General features: G+C 46.8%; 1 protein-coding gene across 6 annotated transcripts in view; it reads left to right on the forward strand.

The window, feature by feature from the left end:
* The window catches only part of RGS6 (regulator of G protein signaling 6), a 464,887-nt gene extending 458,436 nt beyond the window's left edge, over positions 1–6,451 (forward strand). For 3 of the 6 annotated variants that reach the window (XM_081050404.1, XM_081050405.1, XM_081050403.1), the window contains one exon: positions 2,391–3,902. In XM_081050404.1, coding sequence (XP_080906530.1) covers positions 2,391–2,557 — 167 coding nt within the window. In that variant the 3' untranslated portion in view covers positions 2,558–3,902. Of the gene's footprint in view, positions 1–2,390 lie in introns of all 6 variants that reach the window. The other 3 variants (XM_081050402.1, XM_081050407.1, XM_081050408.1) reach the window with 2 other exon arrangements.
* Positions 6,452–25,638: the final 19,187 nt, after the last annotated feature.

A 25,638-nucleotide genomic window follows, 5' to 3' on the forward strand; every position in this document is an offset into this window, starting at 1 on the left:
ACTGTCCTCCAGAAATAGACTCTTCAACCTCCCTCAACCCACAGCCCCCTCTCCAGCCAAAATGATCTCACTAATGAGGAAGAAGGCGTAATGAGGGTTCGGATGCCTGGTAAACCTCATCTTCTTTGTCTCTGGGTTTTTAACATACACACTGGCAATGGGCTGTTATACAGAAGCTTTAGTGATTTTTTTTCCACATCCACCAGCTAAATCAGAGCACCAAATGCTGTGTATGGCAAACCTGAAACATATATATGTGGGGACACAATGTATAATTTGTGGCCCTGGTGGAGAGGGGTGGGGGGTGGTATGTGTTTACCGCAGTAATAAGGAGCACCAAGAGGAAAGCAAAATCCTTGGTGCCTTTTGTCTGAGCAGGGATGGACACGGGTGAAGGAGGTGGAAGAGGTTTGTGCGCGGGCGCGCACACACACACACGCTTCCTGCCTTCAGGCCTGCTACGAGAAGGCACCATCCCAGGTGAACCAACTGAATGACAAATGCCTCAAGCTCCATCTAAGAAAGGGCAGTCAAGGAGCTCACAGATGTGTGTGCCTTAGAATCCAGGGCTGGTGGGAGTCCTTGAAGGTCAGCCTCTGCTGGCTACAAGCTATTGTTGTACCTTATCCACTCTACACAGAGGAGTAGCCATCCTGCATTTAGTGATTTGCAAAGACTGGCACTGTAACCTTCTAGGATTAAAAAAAAAAAAAAATCTGATTAAAAAATCCTTAGCCTAGTATAAACGTACCCTGCTGCAGGCTAAGTTCAGTGTATTTGAAGATTCAGATAAGGTTGGTGATGGGGAGATTTTGTGTGTGTGCATGCATGCGTGTGTGTGTGTGTGTGTGTGCATTTAAGGATGGAGAGAAAAAAATGAAAAGTTTATCTCACTAATGAAAATGAGTGGAAGAAAATGATTGTGAAAGAAAGGGGTAAAAAAAGCAAGGGGAGATAGGTGCAGACTTTTCAATAGCTCCCGAGAGCAATTCCACTTTCGGACAAACTCCCATCTATGCCATCAGAATTCTCAGTTAAGCTGGCATGTCACTCCATGGAGCGCTAAGCCAGATGACACATTGTCCTGCATCCAGCAAACTCACAGCCCATGTTGTTCGTTTGTTAAATATGCCCATTATCCATCAATTCATCAATCAGCAGGTTTATTGAGTACCCCACCAGGCTTCACGAGCCTGATCAATTTTTTTAATTACATCCAGCTTACATGCAGCCAAGCCCAGTAAACAAGATGAGCCCTCACACCCCACTTGGAAATGACCATGAGGAACTCCTGGCCCTTGCAATCTCCCGCTACCAAACACGGCGGCCCGTGCTGACGAGCGAGCATGTGCTGCCCTTCGCAGATGGCAATGGTGTCACGGACCCCCTGTCAATAACAGGATGAGTTTTGAGTGTTTTCTCAGACCCACAGTGATCAATCTGCTTGGGTCCAGCCGCCCCCTCTTCTGGACCCCTGTCCAATGCTATGGATTTCTGAACAGAGGAACAGGAAATGGGCACAGACCCCCATCAGGGGAACTAAGCAGAGTGACTGAGCCTCGCTCATCTTCCTCGTCTCTCCCCTTGGTGCCCATGTCACCTCCTCCTGGGCATGTGAACGGTTGGCCTCTCTCAGGCCCTCTGTGCCTCATGCAGCAGGCCTCACAGCCCAATTCCTGTTCTTAGTTTTCAAGAACTGCTACAGAGGTTGTAGGCGACAGGCATGTAGAATTCCTGACATGGAAGCCCTGGGACCTGCGGAGGGGGAGCCAAGATCGTAGGAGACGCAGGATCACACTGCCGGGGTCCTGCAGTGGCACCTGTTCACAAGCCCGGGCTCCAAGCCACAGTCCCAGAACTGGGTCATCAAGAAGACTCAAAGCTTGTGTCTCGCCTGCATCTCAAACAGCATTCCTAGGTCTTCTGCATTCTTAAGATGACCAGTTAATTCATTAGTTTCTAATCATCCAGATCCTTAGTCAGCATCTGTTTGGGTCAACCCAGCCTCCCTGATCTTACTACTCCCCAATCCACCTTTTCCTTTCTCGCTTGAATAAAATCCAGTTCAGGGACAGCCCACAGGCATTAAGAGACACTCTACCTAAGATTTGAAATGCCTGGCTGAGGGTAAGTAAAATGTCCACACCCCAAAAGAAGTATCAGCAACACCTCCTGCCTCCCTAACCTGCCCCAGACACCTGGTTTTTCCAGCTGTCTGCAGTTAAGTCTCCCAAACCCGAAGATCAAAGGGGTCAGTTCGCTAAGTCGTTTGGACTCCGTGGCTCGTACAACAATTAACTCACCTGTCTGGCTCTCTGTCTCTGTCCCTCTGTGTGTGTGTGTGTGTGTGTGCACGCCTGTGTGTGCTTCTCTGTTGCCTGTCTCTGCAGGGAAAGTCGCTGGCGGGCAAGCGCCTCACGGGCCTGATGCAGTCCTCTTGACGGTCCCCACCGCAGGGCCTGACCCCAAGGACCACGTGGGCAGGAGGCGGCGCTCCACATCCTCCGACAGAGTTTCCTTACGGGGAGATTTGGTCACTGTGAAAGAGAAAGAGTGAGGGCAATTAAGGGCAATGGTGGGGAGACTCGGTGGGTGAAAGGGGAGACCTGAAAGAAAGAGTACACAGAGCCTGGGGTCGGCCCGGTAGAGGCCCCTGTTTACAACCCTCTCTTCCTTGTACAGTTGTGTGCCGACACCCCATTCTCTAAGAGGTCCTTATCCCTAACTCGTTCAGGGGCGAACATCTTGTGGGGTGTTGTGACTATCACTTGAGATTATATTCTTACTATCATCACTCCTCCCGCTGTCTGGGGGATCCTGCTGTCCAGCAAACACAAAGAGGACCAGCTGGCCCCGAGCACATCCAGTGTTACACCCCATCTCCCTGCTGTCTTGCTGGTGCACCCACAGCACCCACCATAGTTATAGCCCCTGTGTGCCCACCGCCTCCTGCCTCCCCCATCTCTGTGGCCACCCATCCTCACACAACACGACCCAATCACTTGCCAGCACTGAGCAACCTCGGGGATGGCTGCACCTTACGTTCTTTCAACCCCCTCAGAGGCCAACTTCTGAAGAGGTCTCGTAGGCGTGGTGGCTGCCCTCTGGTCCTGTCAAGTGCCTCAAGGGTCCAACGCCAGAGGAAGCACCAGTGTAGATGAAAGAGCTTGTGGTTTAACAGTAATGCAGATTCTGACCATCTCTTTAAAAATTTATGATTTTGTAATTTATTCTGTTTTTGCCCATTTTCCTTGGTTTGTTCCCTCACGTTTTACTCAAAATAAACATGGCCATGAATGCAGGGGCCATTGGGATCCTCCCCTCCAGCAGCCCCAGGTGGAAGCTGGGAGGGTTTTCAGCTGGGAGGGAGTTGCTGGGTCACATGGCTGGCAGCCCCCACATTGTGACATCCTGAGGGGGCCTGGTGGGGCTCCTGCTGGGCCTGGTCTCAGTGCTTTGTGCAGCTGGAGGGGAATCTGCTACAGAAGGACCAGGCCAGGGCCAAATGGTTCTCTGACAGCCCAGGAAAGGCAACCCACTAAACAGTGTCTGTCATCAAGGGGAAAAGACAGAAAGCAACACCGCAAACACCTGCAAAAGACCCACTTGTATTCCCTTCATGTGTGTGTCAAAATGCTCATCTGCCAATTTGGCTGTGAGGTAATGTATGTAAAGCACTGAGTCAGGTGCCTGGTGCATAGTAGGTACTTAGTAAATAGTAGCTCTTACTCTCAGCGTTGTCATTATCACGTGACTCCCATGGGCCCTCAGACAGAGCGGTATTAAGCAACATGTTTTTGAATTTAGACACTCACTTCCCCACCTGCTATGACTATCTTCCTTTGATCTATTTTTGGCCATAGGTGAACAATCTCTGTTTGGAGTGTATAAACAGCAAGCACAGAAGCAAAAAAAGCGATCACTGGTATTTCTTTACTCCTGTAGGCAAATTGACCACTGGTGACCAAAGGCACATAAGCTTTTGCAGACCCTATCTCCTGGGTGCTCCCATGACCACCTTTCCAGCCCCCACCCCTATGCCTTGTCATATGCCTGATTCCACCAGGCCCTGTCCCCAGGGCACCAGGCTTCCATCACAGCGGGGCCACTGTGGGCATTAGGAGTCTTGGTTAGGACTGTACCCGCATGGGTTCTTGACCACCATGCCTCAGTTGCTCTCTCTTCGGTAGAAATTAGATGACATATGTTGAGTCCTCAGAATGTCTCCAGAGGTGGCACTATAGACCCAGATTCTCATCAGGCATTCCACAGGACCTCAGCGCAGAGCCTGGCACTTGGCAGATAGAAGACAATGCCTGAAATGAAGCCCTATCCCATGTTATGGGGTCTTTTGACCTGACCTCTCCTCCTTCCACCCTTTTTTGAATCCCCTTGCTTTTCACACAGACCTCTGTTTCAGAACCAAATTGCAATTCAAGTTCCTCTGCACCCAACATTGCCCAAGGGAAGCTCCTCCGTCCCAGGCTGCACTGACACCAAGCACAGAGTATGTGGACAAAGGCAGCTCCAGATGAGCAGGTACCTCTGCCTTCAGTTATCAGGGCGAGGGACTGGCTGCTCCCTGCTCTGCCCCATGGCTGCAGACAGGGCAGGCTGGACTTCCCCAGTGCCCCTGGCGACTGATCCAGACTGATGCTTGCCTGAGACTTGGTCCACCCCAGACATCCCCAGAGGACCTGCCCAGAGCCAGGTAGACTGTTGCCTTGAGATGGAATAGGCTAAAGGCTTCCGAACACCTCTGGGGACATCCAGAGGAGAGGGCTGGCCAGCAGGCTCCATAGAGGTAAGGGTGCTTCAGATGGATTTAAACCCAGAGCAATAACCCCCTCATCCCACCTACCAACCAGGCTCGCTCAGTCTTGTGACCACCACGCCGTGATCCCCAGTAAATCATGCCCAACAGCAGGGTTGCTCTGCCCAACATGGCCTGTCCAAGGTCAGTCTACTGTGCAGATCTTAGAATGAAAGGACACTTGGAAAATCTTGTCATTGGCTTGGTCTACACAGCAAAAAATTCAGACCAGATTAGACTTTTGAAGGCAGTTCTGTACCAAGGCAAGTTCCCCTGCTTCTGGAAGCTTCCTTAGCTCCCCTGACTGGGCATCATCTCTGGGCCCAAAACCCTTTCCAATGAGGGTTCACAGCGTAAATATCATGTCGGCAGACCCACAACCAAGACATCAGAACAGCCTGAGAAGTGACCGCCCACCCATCAGGACAGACACACAGCCACCAAACGTTGGCCATCTGACTGAAATAGCCTTTGTCTACATGGGAAGAGTAAAAATGTATAGGTTAGCACACATAAATGCCCAGCAGCAGCCAGAGGGCCTGGCCTACGTAGCAGGAACTCTCTGGGTTGGGCAGAGGGCTCCTACCCTTCCAGAAAGTGATGCTTTGATCTCTGGGGAAGATGTTGCTGTACCCAGGGAACACAGCACGGCCCAGCCCACCAGTGCAGTCAGCTGGCCCTGCTATAGGCCCACCACTGCCGCGGTGTCAGATACAGGCCAGCACCCAGGAGGGAACTCTCACAACTCTGAGTTGCTTCTTGGACCAGTGAACGCTTGGGGACATGCTCCAGGGGCTTTTCCCTTGGCAGGATTGCTGGTGTATGCAAACTACCTCACTGACAGGACACTGAACCAGGAGACTGCCACCTGTCTAGCCCTTTGGCTGGTTGTGGAAGTTGATGTTTTTTCCTAAATGCACCCTTCCCATTGTGCTCCAAATGCATGGACGTCAAAAGCTACCACTAGGAAGCCTTTCCAGAAGTTAGAAAGGATTGAAGGCTGTTGGTGTTTGGATCTTACAAAATGTATTGGAGGGAGGTATTCCAGCAAGGTCCAAGAGCTGGAAAGCCTTAGGGGTGGGAGCCAATAATGTGCCACAAGCCTCCAATGGGACTAGCCGAGTTGGATATGTAGCGAGGACCATGTGTGGCACAGTCCAGCAGTGGCAAAATGAATCCCTGATAACTCACCATGGGACCCTCTGAAGAGAGGCCTGTGCTCATGTAACCATGGCAACAGCTGACGCCAGCAGCCTACTCATTAGTACCACCCAGTGATAGGCATTCCCTGGGCACAACCTAGGGGCCATAAAGTAGCAAAGTAGCAAATGTAGCAATAAGCGGCCCAGTACCATAAAGGGACAGGGTCCAAATGACCCAGCCTCAGCCCTCTCCCAAACCCCAATGAGGGCTCAGAGCTAGCTGCTGTCAGCTGTCCGGGGAGGGCGGCCCTGCTCCATGCCCAGGGCTCCTGGTCTGTATTCTATGCCCACTCACCGCATGATCATGGACACGTCGGAATGGCCTTCTCATAGTGCATGTGGTTCTCATTAGTTTATTTTTCTGGAATTTGGGGATTGGACCCCAGAACCAAACATGCTGGTACAGTCTAAAAATAAAAGACTTGAATCCACTATTATCCTGCTAACTTTGTGTGGCTCCATGGTTTGGGGGTTTGTTGGGCAAAATGTACCTGAAAATCTACCACCCTCACTCCTCAGCCTGCTCGGTTAAACACACGTGCAGCCTGTTTCCTCCTCACTCCCAGGCAGGATGCTGAACAGCTCAGGAAAGCCAGATCTCTGGGGTGTGGGACTCATCCAGGTAGGTTGGGACAGTGGTATCACCAGAAGGGTGAAGCCTCGGACTCTGCCACAGTCTCCTGGGCTGGGTGGTCTCTGTCTCCCATTGTCTGCGTTCAACCACAAAACTCAGTGGCCTGACTAACACCAGCAGCGGCCAGAGACCGTTTAGCCGCTCTTAAATAAAGTCCCAAGATCGAAGTCTGCTGCACACATACGGTGCTCCTTATGGGGAGTCTTGGTTTCCTGAGTGACACACAAGACAGTCTCATCTCCCACTAATGCTAAAGCAGCGGAAAGTCAGGCTGACAAGAGGAGGAAGAGAACGAGGTAAAAAGGAATCACGGTACTGCAGTTCTATTAAATGATGAGGCTGGCACCTAGCAGCTTGCTTCAGTGGCAGAAATTTTGCTCCAGAAAGTAGAAACGATCTCAGAGGCATCGGAATGGGTCTTCAGTCCCATTTGTTTGGAAACCTACTTGTCTCCCAACCCCTGGGCCAACTCCCAGAGCAGGACTTCCTGCCCCACAAGGTCAAGACCAAGGTCACACCTGCAACACCCCCTGAAAGGTCAGGACTAGCATATCCTGGTCAGGTTCTGCTCCACCACAAAAGCACCATGCTTTCTGTCCTTCTTGATCATAGCCACCACCTCCAGGGAACCTGGAATTCCTCCTACCCAGCCGAGCCATCTGGCTTATTTCCAGAATCTTTGTTTAGCAAGCTGTCACTGTACAAACACAATCCTGCTGACCATCAAGAACAGAGATCTGCTTCAGGTCCAGGGTGGCGGGGGACTGTGGAGCTGCCAGCTGTAAAACAGAGCTGTGCCCACCGGAGATTATCTGAGATCCGCCCTGACTGCTTCCTCTCTGCCCACACACGTTTGGGCATTTCTGGCCTAAAGGACATGAGGCTGTCCTTTCCCCTGTTGCCAGCCTGCAAGGGAACGTCGGTGCCTCTGAGGGGTGTCTCTGATCCCAGGACTTTTCCCGGGATGTGGCAGCCTACAAATTCTGAGGCTTACGGAAGCATCCGGGAGGCCCTCTGAGAGGCATGCCCTGCCTGGGCCACAGAGCTCTGGCATCACGCTTTCCCTCAACATGCCTTCCTGAGCAGAAGCACCCACATGAACTCCCAGCTCCCCGTGCTAGGACTTCTGATGCTGGCACTGGGCCCCTTTCCCTGTGCCCAGTTCTTCAGCCCCTGCAGTGACGGTTACAGGATCTGTAACCCAAGGGGCAGACCTCCCTGGCCAAGGAGACAGTGCAGGGTCTGGCTTGTTTTAAAGAGGCTCAGGGTAAGAGGGGTAGCTTGACATGTGCTCCATCAGGAACAGAGCTCTCTGTTATGCTCTGCTCCCTTAAAAGCATGGGTTGAGTCTCCTCAAAGCTTTGGAGCTAACCCTGCCAGGTCTGGCTTATTTCAGTGGACCAAAAACAACTCCTGATGGAAAGGCTGAGGACACACACCTCAGTCTGAGCACTAGTTTCCTCTTTTATAAAACAGGGATAAAATTTTTGATCTTACAGTTGCTGCAAATTAATGCAGAGAGCCTAGCCTGTGCCTGGCACAAAGTAAGTGCTCATGAAACAGGTGCTGGTATTAGCTGTTGCTGCGTCTGAGAGAGGCACTGAGAGGTGGTGAAGGTGGAACAAGTTTGCAAATCCCCACTGGGAAGCTTTTCCCACCCAGGCCAGCTCCTGAGTGTTAGCTCTGGGTTTTGTTTATCTGTACAGGTAGCTGCCTCTCTCTTCCTGTGACAAGCCGCTCGCTTTCTTCTTCCCAGCTAGGGCCTGGTTCCCTCACTGTGTGTCAATTGGATGGCCTCAATCTATAATCCTGCCTTAGGCCTCAGTGAATAATAGCCGAGCAGAAGGCTGGGGGCTCCTCCTCCAGAACCTGAGTGAAAAATGGAAGCAGAAGTCTGATATCTCCAGCTAGGTTCCTGTTTCCTGACAGGCCTGCATGGCTGCTTCCCTGGGATTTGGATGCTGAGCTCTCGTTCAAAAATACTCCACTTCAGACCAATAACTCAGACTTCAGGTATAGGATGAGGAGCTGGGCAAGTCCTGTCCTCTGAGTATGTCTGGCACGCACACGGATACTTACGGACCTTCACGGAGGGAATGGCCTTGTTCCTAAAACGGCCAGTCAAACCAGTGAAGCCTATTCTCCTCTTTTTCCCATTACATCACGGACAGACTGCTTTGAGTTGGAGAGGAGTAGGAACAATCAGGGGAGGAAAATGTAAGAATGAGACGAGGCTCTGGAGATCTCCTCCCTGCCCCATGACCATCCCCTCAGTAAAGCGTAAGTGAATATTAGCACTGAGAGGGACCTTAGAGGTTTCGGGTCCAATAGTGAGTGTGTGTGTGTGTGTGTGTGTGTGTGTGTGTTTACATTTTGTTTGTTTATTGAGGTATAATTTACATACAGTAAAATTCATCCTTTTTAGATATAGTGTTATAAATTTTGACCAACTTATACTAAAAATCAAGATAGAGAGTAATTCTATCACCCCAAAAGTTTCCCAGTGCCCCCTTTGTGGTTAATCCCTTCTTTCCATCCCCATATTCTGGGAAGCTACTGATCTGTTTTCTGACACGATAAATGTGCCCTTTACAAAAAGCCATAGAAAAGGAATCACATACAGTATGTGGCCTTTTGAATCTGGCTTCTTTTACTTAGCACAATGTACATTATTGCATATATCGGTTGTGCCTTCCTCAATATTTTGTTTTTATATGTAAAGAAACTAAGGCCCTGGGGTCGGGGGGCGGGCAGAGAGGAGGTAGAAAAGCAGGATTTGGAGTCCAGGTCCCACTACCACCCCCCCCCAGGCCCATTGGCCACGACTTCTTTCATAAAAAGTAATCTTTTTAACCCCCAAAACCCATGAGCTCCAGTTTGAGAACGCACATGATCAAAACACCTGCACACTGAAGAGAATGTACGATTATTTGTCTTACAGAAGCTACTTAATGGGAAACAGAGGGAGGCAGTGGTGTATATCAGAGTGAAGCATTATTTATTCAGTTAGCAAGTAGTGCTTTATAGACCGCTCCCAATAAGTCTGGAGCTCTCCCATGCTTTCTCCAAATAGATTAACACAGAATAATGAAGCGATAAAAGCTACCTGGAAGCAAAGTGCTGGAACAGACCCCAGGGACAGAGGGATCTAGGCTAGAGTGGTATAGCCATGAAAACCAGGCCAAGTGGAGGAGATAACCTGGGGGTCCTCTCAGTTAGAGATCTCAAAATCCAGACGTTGCCAATAATTGGAGTTTCTTAAGTATTATTATAAACTCATAAATTTAAATATATTTAGTATATTTCAGTCCACCACATTTATTATCCTTATTGATGTCCAAAGTGTCCCCTTTGGGGGCACTAAAAGCCTCTACGAGTTGGCTCCTGAGTCTTAGACACAACCTTGGCAGTCTTTGATAGTTTCATTGCTATCTGGTATGGCAAGATAATGCAGAATCATCTTGTACTTTTCCTGTCTCATACCTAGGACCCAAGTGAGTGGAAGACAAATTCATGCTTTGCTATAAAATCAGGGGGTCCTGTGATAGACTTTGCTTATGGAAATTGAGTCCCCCATGCCTCCAGACTATTTGAATTGAAAATTTCTTTAAGAATCAACTAGCTCAGAGCCTTGATTCTACAGAATAGGAAACAGAGGCCCAGAAATATCAAGTGATATACGTAAGGTTACACAGAACTGTGGCAGGGCAAGGGTTAAAGACTAGGTGACCCGAATCCTGATCTCTTGTGCTTCCCATAGCCCTACCTCCCCTTATATGTCCTCAGCCCTTCACTCAGGCCCTTCCATACACTCCACAGCCCAGCCTTTGCTGTGTGTGCTGAAATGTGGACAAAGAGAGTAGAACTAGCCCGATTTCAAAATTTACTATAAAGCTACAGTAATCAAGACAGTGTGGTACTTGTATGAGGATAAACGTATAAATCATTGGAATAGACTTGAGAATGAAAAAATAAATCCTTATCAATTGATTTTTAACAAGACTGGTAAAATCATTCAATGGGGGATTGAATCATCTTTTCAACAAATGGTGTTGAAACAACTATAAATGAAATTGAAGTTAAATGAAATTGGACCCCTACCTCACATCATATACAAAAATTAACACAAAATGGATCAAAGATACTAATACAGTAAAATTCTTAGAAGAAACTATAGAAATAAATCTTCATTACCTTGGATTAGGCAATAGGTTTTTACACATAATACCTAAAATACAAACAACAATTAAAAATAAAAAATTGGACTTCATCAAAATTGAAAACTTTTTTGCTTCAAAGGACACCATCAAGAAATTGAAAAGACAACTCCCAGAGTGAGAGAAAATATTTGAGGAGCATATAACTGACAGGTACTTGTATCCATAAATACATATAGAACTCTTGAAACTCAATAATAAAACAACACAATAAAAAATGGACAAAGGATCCATATAGACAGTTCTCCAAAGAAGATGAACAAATGGTTAACAAGCACATGAAAAGAAGCCTAATATCACTAGCCATCAAGGAAATGCAAATCAAACCCACGATGATATAACACCTCACACCCACTAGAATGGTTATAATCAAAGAGATAGATTATAACAAGTGTTGGTGAGGATGTGGAGAAATTGGAGCACTCATACATTACTGTTGGGAATATAAAATATTACAACCACTTTGGAAAATAGTCTGGCAATTCCTCAAAATTTTAAGCATAGAGTTACCATATGACTTGGCAATTCCACTCCTAGGCATATACCCAGGAAAAATAAAAACATATGGCCATACAAAAATTTGGACACTAATGTTCATAGCAGCATTATTTATAATAACCCCAAAATGGAAATAACCCTGATGTCTATCAACTGATAAATGCATAAACAAAATGTGATAGATCCAAACAATGGAATATCATTTGGCTATAAAAAGGAATGAAGGACCGATACATAGTACAACATGGATAAGCCTTGAAAACATGCTAAGTGAAAGATGCCAGTCACAAGAAACCACACACTGTATGATTATATTTAGATGGAATGTCCAGAATAGGCCAACCAATAGAGACAGGAAGTAGATTAGTGATTGCCTATGGCTGAGGCATAGGGGGAGAAAAGTTACTGCTAATGGGTGAGAGGTTTCTTTTAGGAGTGATGAAAATGTTCTAAAATTGATTGTGATGATGTTTGTACAACTCTGTGCATATACTAAAAATTATTGATTTGTACACTTTAAGTGAGTGAATTGTATGGTATGTGAATCATATTCTAGTAAAGCCATGAGAGAGAGGGAGAGAGGAAGGATGGGAGGGAGGGGGGAGAGAGAGAGAGAGAGAGAGAGAGAGAGAGAGAGAGAGAGAGAGAGAGAGAGAGCTATAGACCAGGAAGAAATCCAAGCCTGTTTTTCTAAGTTGCCAAGAGAACATGGCTGGTCCCCATAAAGAGCAGGTGTAGTTAGCCACAGGGACTTTGAAATCCTGCCTAGTGTCAAAGACAGGGTTGGTAGGTGCCAGGTCATCCCAGAGCAAGTGGTAGATTTCAGCTATCTCTGCCCACTCTGGGAATTCAAACCCTTGAGACCCCTTGTAGGGAACGAATGAAATTAGGTGGGTTAGTGGCCTGCAGAATAAGAGACCCACTCAACACATTCTCCTACACCCAACATGAACCTTGTTTCCCAAAGCATTAAGCCATAGGGACATTCGGGCTGCAAGAGGAAATGCCCTGGATGGAGTCAAAAGATACAGGTTCTAGTCTTGGATCTTCCATCATTAGCAGTGTGGCTTTAAGCAGCTCATGGTAGCCCAGCCCAATGTTAAAAATAAAGAGTTCCAGGCTCCATCTCCAGAGAGTCCAAAGCAGAAGGTTTGAGAAGGACCCCAGGAATCTCCATTTTAATAAGTAACCCTACCTGCACAGCAATGGAAACAATCAACAAAATGAAAAGGCAACCTATGGAATTGAAGAATATATTTGCAAATTATATATCTGATAAGAGGTTAATACCCAAAATATATACAGAACTCCTAAACTCAATAACAAAAATCAAATTAAAAAATGGGCAAAGGAACAGAACATTTTTCCAAAGAAGACATACAAATGGCCAACAAGTACATGAAAAGGTGTTCAACATCACTAATCACCAGGAAATGCAAATTAAAACCACAATGAGATATGATCTCATACTTCTTAAAATGGCTATTATCAAAAAGGTAAGAGATAACTAGTGCCTGAGAAGATATGGCGAAAAGGGAACCCTTGTGCATCGTTGGTAGGAAAGTAAATTGGTGCATACTATGTAAAACAGTATGGAGGTTCCTCAAAAAATTAAAAATAAAACTGTCATATGATCCAGCAATTCCGTTTCAGGGTATATATTCAAAGAAAATGAATTCACGATTTCAAGGCAATACCTGCACCACCATGTTCATTGCAGCAGTACTTATAATAGCCAAGACATGGAAACAACCTAAGTGTCCATTGATAGATGAATGGATAAAGAAAATGTGAGATGCTAGATAGATTTACATAGAGATACATACAGAGGGTGCCAAAAAAAAGTATGCACATTTTAAGAAAGGAAAAAACTGTATTAAAATTGTAATATGCAATATACACTGATAAAAAATGAATACAAGTCACGTGTATATATATTTTTGGCACCCCTGGTGTGTATATATGCAATGGAATATTATTCAGCTATTAAAAAAAGAAGGAAATCCTGCCATTTGAGACATGGACAGACCTTGAAGACATAATGATAAGAGAAGTAAGTCAGACGGAGAAAGACAAATATCCTGTATGGCCTCACATAAATGTGGAATCTGAAAATACCAAACTCATAGAAACAGAACAGATTGGTCAGAGGTGGGCGTGGGGATGAGTGAGTAAATGGGTGAAGGGGGTCAAAAGCGACCAACTTCCAGTTATAAGATAAATAAGTCATGGGATATAATACACGACATGAAGACCACAGTTAACAATACTGTATTGTGTATTTGAAAGTTGCGAATAGGGTAAACCTTAAAAGTTCTCATTATAAGAAAAGAAATTGTAACTGTGAGCTGATGGACGTTAACTCATTGTGGTCATCATTTCTCAATATATACATATATCAAATCACTATGTGGTACATCTTAAACTAATACAATGTTACATGTCAATTATATCGCTATAAAACTGGAAAAAAGTAATATTAGGTGATTCTTATAGTCCAATGGGAACCACTGGACGAGAGGCTTCCCGTGTTTTCTTTCAGCCTGACAACTGTATGGAAAGAGAGTTTGATTGAAGTCCAGAAAAGACACATAACTCCTACCTACCTCTTCTCCAATCAAAATGCCCACTTCCATCCTCACCATGATAGGGCAAAGGTCTGTGCGTTATCATCTGGCTGCATCCAGAATTTCCCTAAACCAGCTCTAACCCCCTTTGCTGGCTTTCTGCTTGCCACACTCACAAAGCAACCTGGAAGGAAGTTTTCTCGTTAGGGGTTAAGGACGCTCCATGTACACATGTGCACACATGTACACATGTGCACACATGCACACACATGCACACGTGATTATGAGCTAATCTACTGAGTAGTGAAATGCTTCTCTTCACACTCAGTGAACTCACTGAGCCTACAGATGAACACATCAAGTCAGAAACAAAGTGCAAACATTGGGATCAAACCAAAAGATAAATTACAAATTGAATCAGTGGCTCTTCCTCTCGCTTTGCTGTAGAGGCAGGTTATTAGCTGTCTGGACGTGCCCAGGGCTGGCAACACCCCCCCACACACACATACAAACAACATCCACGAAGCCCCTCCCTGGTCAGGCAAGAAGCAGAGGTGACCTTGACGCTTGTCACTCCTAAGCCTTTAGCACCAAGGCCCGTGACAGCACTCAGGATTCTGAGCTTTGGGCAGGAAAAAACAAACTTTCCTTTGGCTCTCGCACAAGGTACCAGCTGGTAAGCCCACAGAACTTCTGCCAGTTCACTCACACAGTGTTCTGTGCCATTCCCCCGTCCCTGCTGCCCCCTCCCGCCCCCTCCACAGTCCAGCCTCATGTTACAGCAGAATAGGAATGACCGCCCAGCAATGACCTCACAGAGGAAGGAGGGATTGGCAGGAGTGCTCCCCCAAAGAAAATAAGAATGAGGCAGAATTGATAAATGACCCAGAGGGAAGGTCTGATGGAAGACACAGCCGGGACATTTAAATCCACAAACGCTTACTGCCATCAGCCACGTGGCACGTATGGTGCTAGCTGCTGAGCTTACAGAGCCGTGTAAAAGCGCTCCTTGTCCTCAAAGATCACACCTTCTAGTAGAAGACGTGGATGTGGAGCCACCCAAAGGCACGCAAGGCAGAGGGGCACAGGTACAAATAAAATGCACATAGCAAGGGCATTTTACCCAAAATAGGTAAAGGGCTTTTTCGCTACGAGGAAATGAGGACAGACGTGGCATGAAAATGTCTGACCTATTTAGGGAGCGGAGACCATGACTGGAGCATGCCAAGTATGGAGGACTGGAGTGGGCATGAAGGAACAATAAGTCAGGGCTGGAGACCAAAGAGAGACACTGTGATGGCTCAAAGCATGGCAGGGCCCAGCAGTGAGGATGGAGGGAGGGCACAGAGTCACAAGATGCTGTGGTAGAGTATGAAAGCCCTGGGGACTCAATGAATATGGGGGTTGGAAAGGGACAAGAGAGCATTCAGTATTTCAGAGGATTCAAGCAAGGGTGGAGGAAGGGTGCAGGATTAGTAGACTTAAGACCTGGTCTAAAACAGTGTGAGGCCAGAGCTGGCAGGTTAGGAGCAGGTTTCCTGGGAATAAGAGCAGTGAGGAAGGTGAAATTCCAGGAAGTGCTGTTCAGAAAGGGCATTTCAGAGGTGGAATAATTTTGAGGTATCCAGGGTATGGCCATGGGAATAGCTGAACTGGAGAGGAGCCAGTAGGTCAGAGTGAAGGAGGTAAGGGTCATTCCAGTGAACGTTGAGGTCACGGAATGACAGTAGGAGGTCGATTGGAGGAAAAGCCTGGGACTCAGTGACTTAGAGTCCTTATCCTAGGGGAAGGTGGAGATGTGACCTGGACGTCCGAAGAGGAGGGTACTGAGGATGAGGAGAGGATGGAATAACCAATTGACGCTCCTTTTGAAGAAGAAGGGCTCCCAAACAGAGTTCACAGGTCAGTGGCCTGAAGGCAGCAGTGAGAGGAAGGGGAGGGGCACGCCTGCCTGCAGTTTCACCCAGATTGCTCTCAGAAGTACATCTGGGATGACCCTTTCTCCACCACTTCTGGAAATAAAAGCCAGTCCCATTTGGGAGCCGATGCTGTGTGTGGTGCTCTGCGCAGAGCAGACCCCAGACCGGATTACTTCTGCTCTAGGACCTTTTTCCCATCCACCCTGCTCCTCTCTGGGAATGTGTCCTAGGTCAGGGCTCGAGGCTCCCCACCCCAGTCTGCAAGGGCCATCTGGTGGGACGACCTCTGGGGGAAACAGTCTGATGATGATATGCCTTTGATTTTTTTTAGCCATATAGGGTTCAGTTGATAGGATTCAAGGTGAACTGCCTCATCCAACCATTTTTGGTCTCCATGAACAGATTGAGAAAAGATTCTCCTTTGTTTGTGGTTCTCCTGTCACCTTTTACTTTCCCTTTCCACGCAAGCAGCACACATTTTATTCTTCCAGTTTTTCTATATAGGACATTCCCTCCAGGTCCTATAAAACCAGTTCAGATAAGTCTCTGCTTGGCCTTGCAAAGGTGGGCACCTACACACACGGGCCCACCTCACATGGAGTTCCCAACAACAAAACAACACCATGTTGTTTTCCTCCCCAAAAAGTACATGCAGAGTCTCCATGGAATAACATCATCCTATAATTGGTCATAGAAATAAAATAAATGATGACAAAGTATAGCAAAGGTTACCCAGGTCTCCAACATAATAATATCCTTTTCTTAATGAGCTATTAAAGCAGCAGATTGGGACACATCTGTATAAGGTGTTACCCACACCTTGAAGCATCAACCTTTGTGTCTGTTTGTTTTAACAATTTGGAACAGAACCATTTGCAAAAATGTCATCAAAATGAGTCTAGTTTTGTGATACAGTGCTGTCCTTAGAGCCATACTGTCATCCCATGACGGGGACATGTTTGGAGTGCTGAAATCTGGTTCTTCTCTTCTTCACTGCCAATCTGGGGTTGTCAGCATGATGGGTCCAACTGCCCTTTTCAGAGCCCTCAGTGCCCCTAACCTGCTGCCCATGATACCCTGGGAATAAATAATGATTTTCTGAGGATATCTGAAATCAAACAAATTTCATTAGTAATATTAATTGACACTAAATTCTAAATGTGGGCCCCAGTTTGAGAGCCTAAGGCTGAGATGCTTTGTGCCTTTCAGGTGGAAATAAATACATGGGCTTTGTGATAGCATTGACTTCTGTTCAGAGAATCCCTCCCTTTTATTTCTGGAACCAACGGTGCGATCTGAAGAGAGAGGCTGCTGGTAGAGGGCCCCCAGGCTTATGAGGCTGAACCCCCATTTTGTTTATGAAAGTCATCTTCATGCATATTTGCACTGAAGTTCCCAACAGGGGGCTGTCACAAGCAGGGATATTGTTTGACAGCAACAACAAAGCCATAAAGTGCCTGTAACTCAGGAGTGATACCAATGATATCAATAATTTTCTCTTGCCCAGAATTCTATATTCATATCCACGTGAAATTTATATCTATATGAAAAATTCCTGAGCAAATACACTGGAAGTTTGAAATGTCATTTGCTAAGGGTGGTCTATGGTGCCTAAAATTGGAACATTTGAGTGAAATCTCTCAGAGAAAAAACAAAGTCCCCTACATTTACGCATGACCAAGTTTCTACATTCCGGTAGCGTTCCCCAGCTCTCAGCGCTTATCTCTGACCCCTGTCTCTCCCACTCTTTCTATCTCAATAGTTGGCCCTTTTTACCCCTCCTCTGAAAAGCGCACACATTTAGTGCAGCTCTGTTACTTAGCATGACAGGGCAATAGCTGAAATGTCACCAGGAAATATCAAGATGAGTATAATTTGAAGAAAGCTGGGATAGGTTGCCCGTGTATGTAATAAAACGCACCCAGGGAGAAGTAACGTCATGTCACACACCTGTCTGAACTGGACACTAGAGCTCGAGCTACATGTGCCATCGGAAGCACCACCTACCACTCAAGGCTGAAAAGTGACTTAAATCACCTGGTGTCCTTGGAAGGAGCCCAGCACAGCCCCCACAGAAGAAAGCCACTTCCTCATGTCACTGAGCTGCTATTTCCAGATCTAAGGGACACAGGAACAGCTCAGATTAGTGGCAATCTAACCCGGGTCACCAGCCCCAGTAACAGATAGACATTGCTTTCAAACCCTGAATCACATCTCGGTTTAACAAGTGAGGCACAGAGGCTGTATGAGTGGCCTTGGAATTGGCACAGGATCAAAGCTTCTTCTCTCCCTCCAGGGGCCAAAACTATTGACCCCTAAACTGCCCCAGCCCTTAGAGCAAATGGTTGAAATTCCCTTACACCTAGATTCTGACTCACAGTTTGTCTGCTTCTCTCTTCAGCCCAGAGCACAAACAGCCTATCTACCTGCTCTGACCATTAGAACTTAATTTCCCTCATTTGAAAGACCACCATGTTACTAATTTGGAAGAGAAAATGCTCTTCGAATTTTTCTTTGACTTGGAAGGAACTTCACTATCTCCTGGGACATACCCACTTCTTCTTCTTCCCATATGACATGCCTCCCTTGATGATCCCCCATGGACGCCCCCCGCCCCCGCTTCCTAATGCCTTGGAGTCAACCTCTAACCTCGCTCCCCCAGCTGCCACACTCCACATGACATAGAATCCTGTCAGTTCTGCGTTGCTCCATTCTTACTGCCTCTGCCTTCGCTGAAGTCCAGAGCTTGACCTTCACCATTTGCAGCAACATCCCTGAATTGGATCAAAACCCTCCACCACTTATCAAAATACATCCATTTCCGGCTTAAAACATCGCGATGGCTCCTTATTGCCATCGGAATTCACCTGGTTCAATTTCACAAACATATATTGTACACTCACGACGTGTTAGGCTGGGGCTGATGATACTAGGTTGCTGCAAAAGCAGTTCGTGTTTAAAAGGTTAAAATTACAAAAACTGCAATTCCTTTTGTACCAACCTAATACATAGGCAAAGAAGGCTGAGTCTGCCCCTGAAAGACTTCACAGGAGTCTGCCAGTGGGATAGGTACATAAATGAACATGGCTTCATGTGAAAAGCACTAAAGTGAACGGAATTATAAAACATTTTGGAATCTGGGGGCCAGAGGTTCCAAGACACTACAGGAGACTGGTGACATTTGAGCTGAGGCTTAAGGGGTAAGTAGGTATTTGTCAAGTGGGTACTGACGAAAGGCACGCCATGGGATCTTTCTGGGAAAGCAAATGACTTGGACAAAGACCTAGAACTATGAAAGCTCCTGAGTGGTTCAGGTCCTCTGAATGGATGGCCCATTGTCCCTGGTCATCACTGCCCCATGCCACATGTACCACCTTTAGCAGAAGACCATCTAAAGCAGGCTACAGCAGGTAGGAAGCCAGGCATCCAAATAACAAATTCAACTCAGAATGCAGCTCCTTCCCACAGATCTACAGAGGGGTTATGGAAGGGCAGGAAAAGGAGGTAACACCCAGTCCTGAGACACCAAAGGGAAGTCTATGGACCAATCTCCATCAGCATCTCTCTGGGTGAGGCATTCCCATAGCCCTAAGATAATGATATCCAGTGACAATGACCATCAGTGGGTTTCAAACCATCAATGGGTTTGAAACCATCAGTGGGTTTGAAGCCCCACTGATGTCCTGGAGACCTACCCCTCAGAATGCTGGCTGTTCAGCATTAACCAAGTACCACAAAAGATTAGCAATGTACAGTAAAGGGCATTGCCCCTAACCACAAAGTATTCACTATCTCAGAGCGTACACGAGACACGGCGCATACATGCAGAGCCATGAGTGGGCTTGGCAGAATATAATGATGTGCCCAACTAAAGGCCACAGCAGTAACTGAGCTCTTCAGATTGTATAAGTCCGACCCGTGTGAGCTGGAGTCATCAGGGACAGGTTCAAGGACTAGGTGGGTGGGGCATGAGCTGAACCATAGAGATTTGGTAGGATCGGGGTGCTAAAAAAAAAAAGGAAAAAAGAACAACCTGGGGGAACATTATCAGCCAAGGCAAGAGCCAGGACACCTACCCCCTTAGAATTGTAAGACGTCTCAATGCTCATCCATGTCACTTCTTAGCCACCACAAAACCCTTTCTGCAGCCCCCAGACTATTAAAGCTCTTAACTGGATGCTGTCAGGGCAAGAGAAAAGAACTGAATGGAGAGATTGTGTGGCAAACACAAATTCCTCTCTGTGCTGCTTTTCCTGATAGTGACACCTTCCTCCAATAGACCAGCATCCGAAATCTTAAAACGCCTTACCTTGGGGCTCAGGGGACAATCCTTCCCCTCTTCCCGCCCTGTGCCCCAGCCCTGTATCGCAGCAAAAATGTCATCCCCATCCACGGCGACAGCTTTGCCCTGCAGAACAGAGCAATCAGCCCCCATCCTTGGCATCCATATTCATGGGAAGTGTTCACGCTCTGACCTGTAGCCTGTGTGGGATGTCAGCCTGGGAGTCCAAGCTGATGGTCCCCAGAAGTGCACTTCAGGAATTAGTCCACAGCCATCTGCCTCTTCTCCAAGTAAGTCGGGCCCTGGGAGGAATAAACAGCTGTTGTCATTGCAGTCCCAGAGAAGCATAAAATCGGGCAAGGGCGAAGGGAGGTGGGACCTCTCCCAGCCAAGGCTGCTCCTGAGAGTGTTTGAAGGTTATTAGTGCGGCTATAATCAGGCCATTAGCTGAATGCAGGTGGAGAATGAAGTGGCTTTGAAATTGCTTTCCAGAGAAAGCAGAGCCTGTGTTGGTATAATCTATGCATATGCTCTCTTTCAAGTAGCTCTTCAGCTTCCTACATGACCAAAGGGGTAGGACTCAGGTCTCCAGGTAACTACAGTCAGAACTAGCCTATTCCATAGCCCTCAAAAGGGAACAGGACCCTCCAGCCAAAGCCCTGCCCTCTACCTGTTCTACCTGCCCCATGTGAGCAAGTACAAGACATGAGTTCCTTTCTCATACTCCGAGTCAGGGTCCAGAGACTCAGTTGGCTCGTAAACACTTCTTTTTAGTTCACAGGCAGGTGGTCTCGCTCTGCACCCCAGCATAAGCAGTGGCCAGTGCACAATGCCCAGGGTAGCCAGCCAATCCCCTCAGGCTTCCTCAGGGGACTCAACAGCAATCTCATTTCTAAGGGCAGCTGAGAGAGGGGTCCTCAGAAAGGCCTGGGCAGGATGAAACCTCCTTCTGGGCCACTTAGCTGACCCAGGCCTTCTCCTTCAGAGGTAGCAGAAAGAAGCAGTGTCCCCACCTACTGCTCCTTGGGGTTCCTTGTCTTCATTCATGGCACCCCATCCATCCGTCTCCCCAAGACAAAAGTTTGAGTCTTATCCTTTCGCTCACCCTCTCCACATCCAATCAATTACAAATCCTATACTTACATCCCTTCAGCCCAACCACTCTCCTCCTCCCCACTTCCACTTCAGTTGTTTCTGGCTCCTGCCACGACAGCCTGACCGGGCCTTCTGCAGGCAATTCTGTCCCTTTCCAAACCCATGTTCCACACTGCAGGCAGAGTCATCTCCCAGGAATTTCAGATATGACACTCTAATGCTTCTGATCAGTCTGTCTGTCTTCTCATTGTCCTTAGGAAGGTATCCAAACTCCTCATCTGACCCCTTGCACTTCCATGAGCCTATGCTGTGGCCACACTGAAATTGCTCACATATCCCAGCAGTTTCGCTTATCTCACTAGCAGCCTTTGCACACACTGCTGCCTCTGCCTGGAATGCAGACCCAGCCAATCAAATGTGTTGACTCTTGTTTCTGTGAGTCTTATCATTGAACAATGGTCATTAGCGTGTAGTGTATAGCCTGACTCATGCTGGATGAATGACTTGGCTATGATGCCAGGAATAGAAGCATAGTCGTAGCCTCCATGCCATCTAGTTCCCTACCACGGGAACTTTGACGTGCCAGAATGTGCTTTTCAACCTCAGGTTGCGTAAAAAATACTTTTGACACATCTGTCCACTGTTTTCAGAGCAGTTTGATGAGAGTCATGCAAGAACACAACCTTCTGAGCTGCCGTCTGCTGATTGCATGAAGAAGGGAAGGGAAGCCAATTGAATTACAAGCTGACTCACAAAGTAGAGATTGCTCCATCTGGCTCAGCCTTCTTCTTAGGCCGGTTTTTCTGTCAATCCTCCTTGGTAACCCCAGGCCTACCCAGGTCTCTTTCACAAGCCAGCAGATGTGTTCGATGTGATGTTGGCAAAATGACATACAGATGGTCACCCATATGGTGCCAGTTTGGACCTGGCTCTTGCAGAAAATTCTGGAAGCCCATTCAGCTATGAAGGACACCCACCAGCTTCCTGCACGGCGTCCAAAGCTGAGTGCTCATGGGGACACTGGTGGGAAGCAGGTGTTTCACATAAATGGACCAACCTCTGCAAATCACCACCAATCAAGTCACTGGTGCAGGAGCAAATAAACTGAGAAAGAATTATCATCCAAGAGATAAAATGAACCGATGGCCAAGAAGGCAAGGGATAAGTCTGGATTTCCATAACACAAATCGTTATATTTCAGGCAGGCTTTGCCTTAGAATTATGCCAGCAACTTGGAGGCAGAAGGTGTGAGGACTTCCAATTTAATTCCAGATGATGCAATATCTGGGGCTGTTCAACCTTGTAAGGGGCCAAAGAACAGATTCATTCAGCCAGTTGTTCAATAAATACTTACAATATTCCTGGCATTTATTGAACAACTACAATGTGCCAGGCACTGTACTAGGTGCTGGGAGCAGAAAGGTGAACAATTCCCATAAGGGACCCTTCTTTTCAGAGATTTGCATTGTAATTGAGGAAAGATAGAGAGACAAATAAGAAAAATTCCGATAGTAAAATGTGCTATTGAGAAAAGTAAAATAGGATGAAGTTATAGAGAAGAACTGGGTGTCTACTTTAGATCGGGTAACTAGGCGAGTCCTCTCTGCAAAGCTGACATGTGAAGCTACAATCTGAATGACAAGAAGGGACCAGCTAACCACACTGGCATCAAGGGAACAGCTAGCGCAAAGGCCCAAAGATGGGTTGAAGCTCAAAGACAGTAGAATAGCAGTACCCTGACAACACATGATCCTACAGAGAGTAAAACTCTAACCAACAGTGAAGGGTTCAGGAAACTGATATCATCATCATGGGTTGAAAGCATCACCACCTAGAGTCGACAGAGTCTAGAGAGAGCAGGGGTTGGCAGTGGCTAGCTCAACAATATTCACCGTTGGGATGCCAAGGATTCTAAGAGGGTTCACACCAGGAGGAGGTTTGGGAATGGATCATGGACACAGGGAGAAAAGCCAGGCTTTGGGGAGTTGGGTCAAGGCTGAAAACGTAATGCGCAAGTATAGGAGAGGCTGGAGCTGTGGTACGTCTGGAGGATGGGGTTGAAGCAAGCCCAAGGTCAGAGTCTAGGTGTGCAGGAAAGAAGACTAGAATAACCCAATGGATCAGTGACTCAGAATGCAGTCAGGAGCTAGACGTCAACCAAAGGTGAAGAAACCCCAGGATCGTGGCATTTCCATTTCCAGGAAATTTAATATATGTTTCCTGTTGAGAGAGGGGCCAATCCAAGATTTGAACTAACCCCAGAACACTAATGGCTCCCAAATCTATACTTGGGGTCTACACATTTCTCCTGAAATTTAGTTCCAACTCCCTGAAAGTCTCAAGAAGTTTAAGCTCATCTTTTCCAAAGTTAAACTCATGGTTTCCCTCCCATCCACTCCAAATCACCTCCTTTTGCTATATGCCACATATCAGTGAATGACAACACCACCTGCACTGCTCACAAGTCGGGAAGTTGGACGTCATCCATTGCAAGCTTCGGTTTCCCATGAAGCAGCATCTTAAATGAAGATCTGCATAAGGAGATATATTGAAAATTGCTCTTGGAATTTCCACCTGTGGAAGGGAAGGAAGGAAAGCAGGATTGTGGGCGGAGGGGGGGAGACACTGAGCAGCAGTAAAGTCTCAGCCAACACTTCAGGACGCTCTGAAGCTGGGATGGCCCTGAGAGTTGTCTCAAGGTGGGACAAGGAGTCTGAGATGTAGCCTTCATACCCAAATGCTGACCAGTCATTGGACGTGAGCTATCCAAGAAAGTGGTGTGACTTTGGACAAGCTATGTATTCAGCTAAGGGCAATTCTCCCAGCAGCTGAAGGAATAACTCCTTCAGTCCTGAGGGGTTCAGAGTGGCACGTCAAAGTATCTATTTCTTCTCCCTTTTGCCTCATCCCCATCATCCCATGAGAGATGAGGTATGTCCTGGGATCATCTTCTATACCATCCTCTTCTCTCCTGCCACCGTGATACCAGTCCAAGTCTCAGAATTTCTCACCTGGGATAGGTCTTCCACCTGTTTTTCTCAGTCATCTCCTCTCTATACTCCACATGGCTGCCACTTGGCTGTCTAGGTTTTCTAATACACAAGTCTGAGTTCATTTGTTTAAAATGAACTGAGTTCATATTGTTTAAAAGTCTTCAGCAGCTATCTTTAAAATGAAGTCTGAATTCTCTTCAGGATGAAATCTGAATTCAGGTCACAGAATTCCAGGTCCTTCATGAAGTGGCCCCTGTTGAGGCCTCTGTCCTCATCTCTCCCCACCCCGACTACCCCTGAACTTTATGCTTCACCTTTTTGCATGACTTGGTATTCCCTAAGTGTTTCTTAGGACATGTGGCTCTTTGGCCAGGAAGGCCTTTCCAACTCCATCCTCTCTGACTTTTAAGACTCATTGCAGAGCTCACTCAATCCTGAAATAATACACTCAACACAATCTATCTCCACTCCATCCTCCACCCCAGGTTATCTTGGTCTTCCCTCTATACCAGTACTCACAGTTCTCTCATAATGACTTGATTTCTTGCACCCTTTCCCTGTGACAAGTAAGAGTCTTAAGAACAGAGACTATATTGTATTCTTTTAATATCTTCAAACACTACTACATTGCATGGCATGTAATAGGCACTCAGTAAATATTTGATGAATGAATCAATTAGTCAGCCAATGAAAATAAGAGGAGTTAGCAAAGTTATCTGACTATTTAATATCAAAACAAGATACTCTAAGGAGTTCATCTACCCAGTAGGGACTATAATAGCCACAAGGAATGGACAGATTGAATCTTCATACCAGGCAACATCTCCAGAGAATGTTAGGACTGTGTGTAGCCGTGACAGCCCCTTATTCATAACCTGAGGGTCAGCCATGTATGTTTGTTTCTGGTAAGCTAGTGGGACTGTAGCTCACCTAACACTCATGTCAAACCCCTTCTCACACATTTTCCTACACTGGAGAGACTAAGAACTGAAAACCACATCCATTTCTAGACTCCAAATGACCTATTTTCCACCAAGCAAATGTACTGTGAGACAGAAAATGGAAGTGAGGTGGCAGCCATGTGCTGCAAGGTCAGAATTGGTGACAGAGGTGTTTGGTTTTTGGAAGAAGCTGTGGTTGTCTCTGGCCTCAGAAAAAATGATGTGGGTCCAAGTAAGCCCAGAACTGGGTTTCTGCTCCAACAGGCATCAGGCATTTCTCCTGGTTGGTTTCCTGACTCTTCAGTAAAATCAACCCTGTACCTTGTAATAAATCCCTTTATCCTTAAACTGGCCACTGAATAATACATCTATTTACAAGGAAGCCTGAGGATTCTCCTTGGAAAGGGTTCTTCCTGGGGGAGAGGCAAGGGAGAAGCAGCCAGATGTAATGAACTTAATCCAGCAACAAAGCCTCTG

Source organism: Rhinolophus hipposideros (assembly GCF_964194185.1).
Source record: "Rhinolophus hipposideros genome assembly, chromosome: 5".
Taxonomy (NCBI): domain Eukaryota; kingdom Metazoa; phylum Chordata; class Mammalia; order Chiroptera; family Rhinolophidae; genus Rhinolophus; species Rhinolophus hipposideros.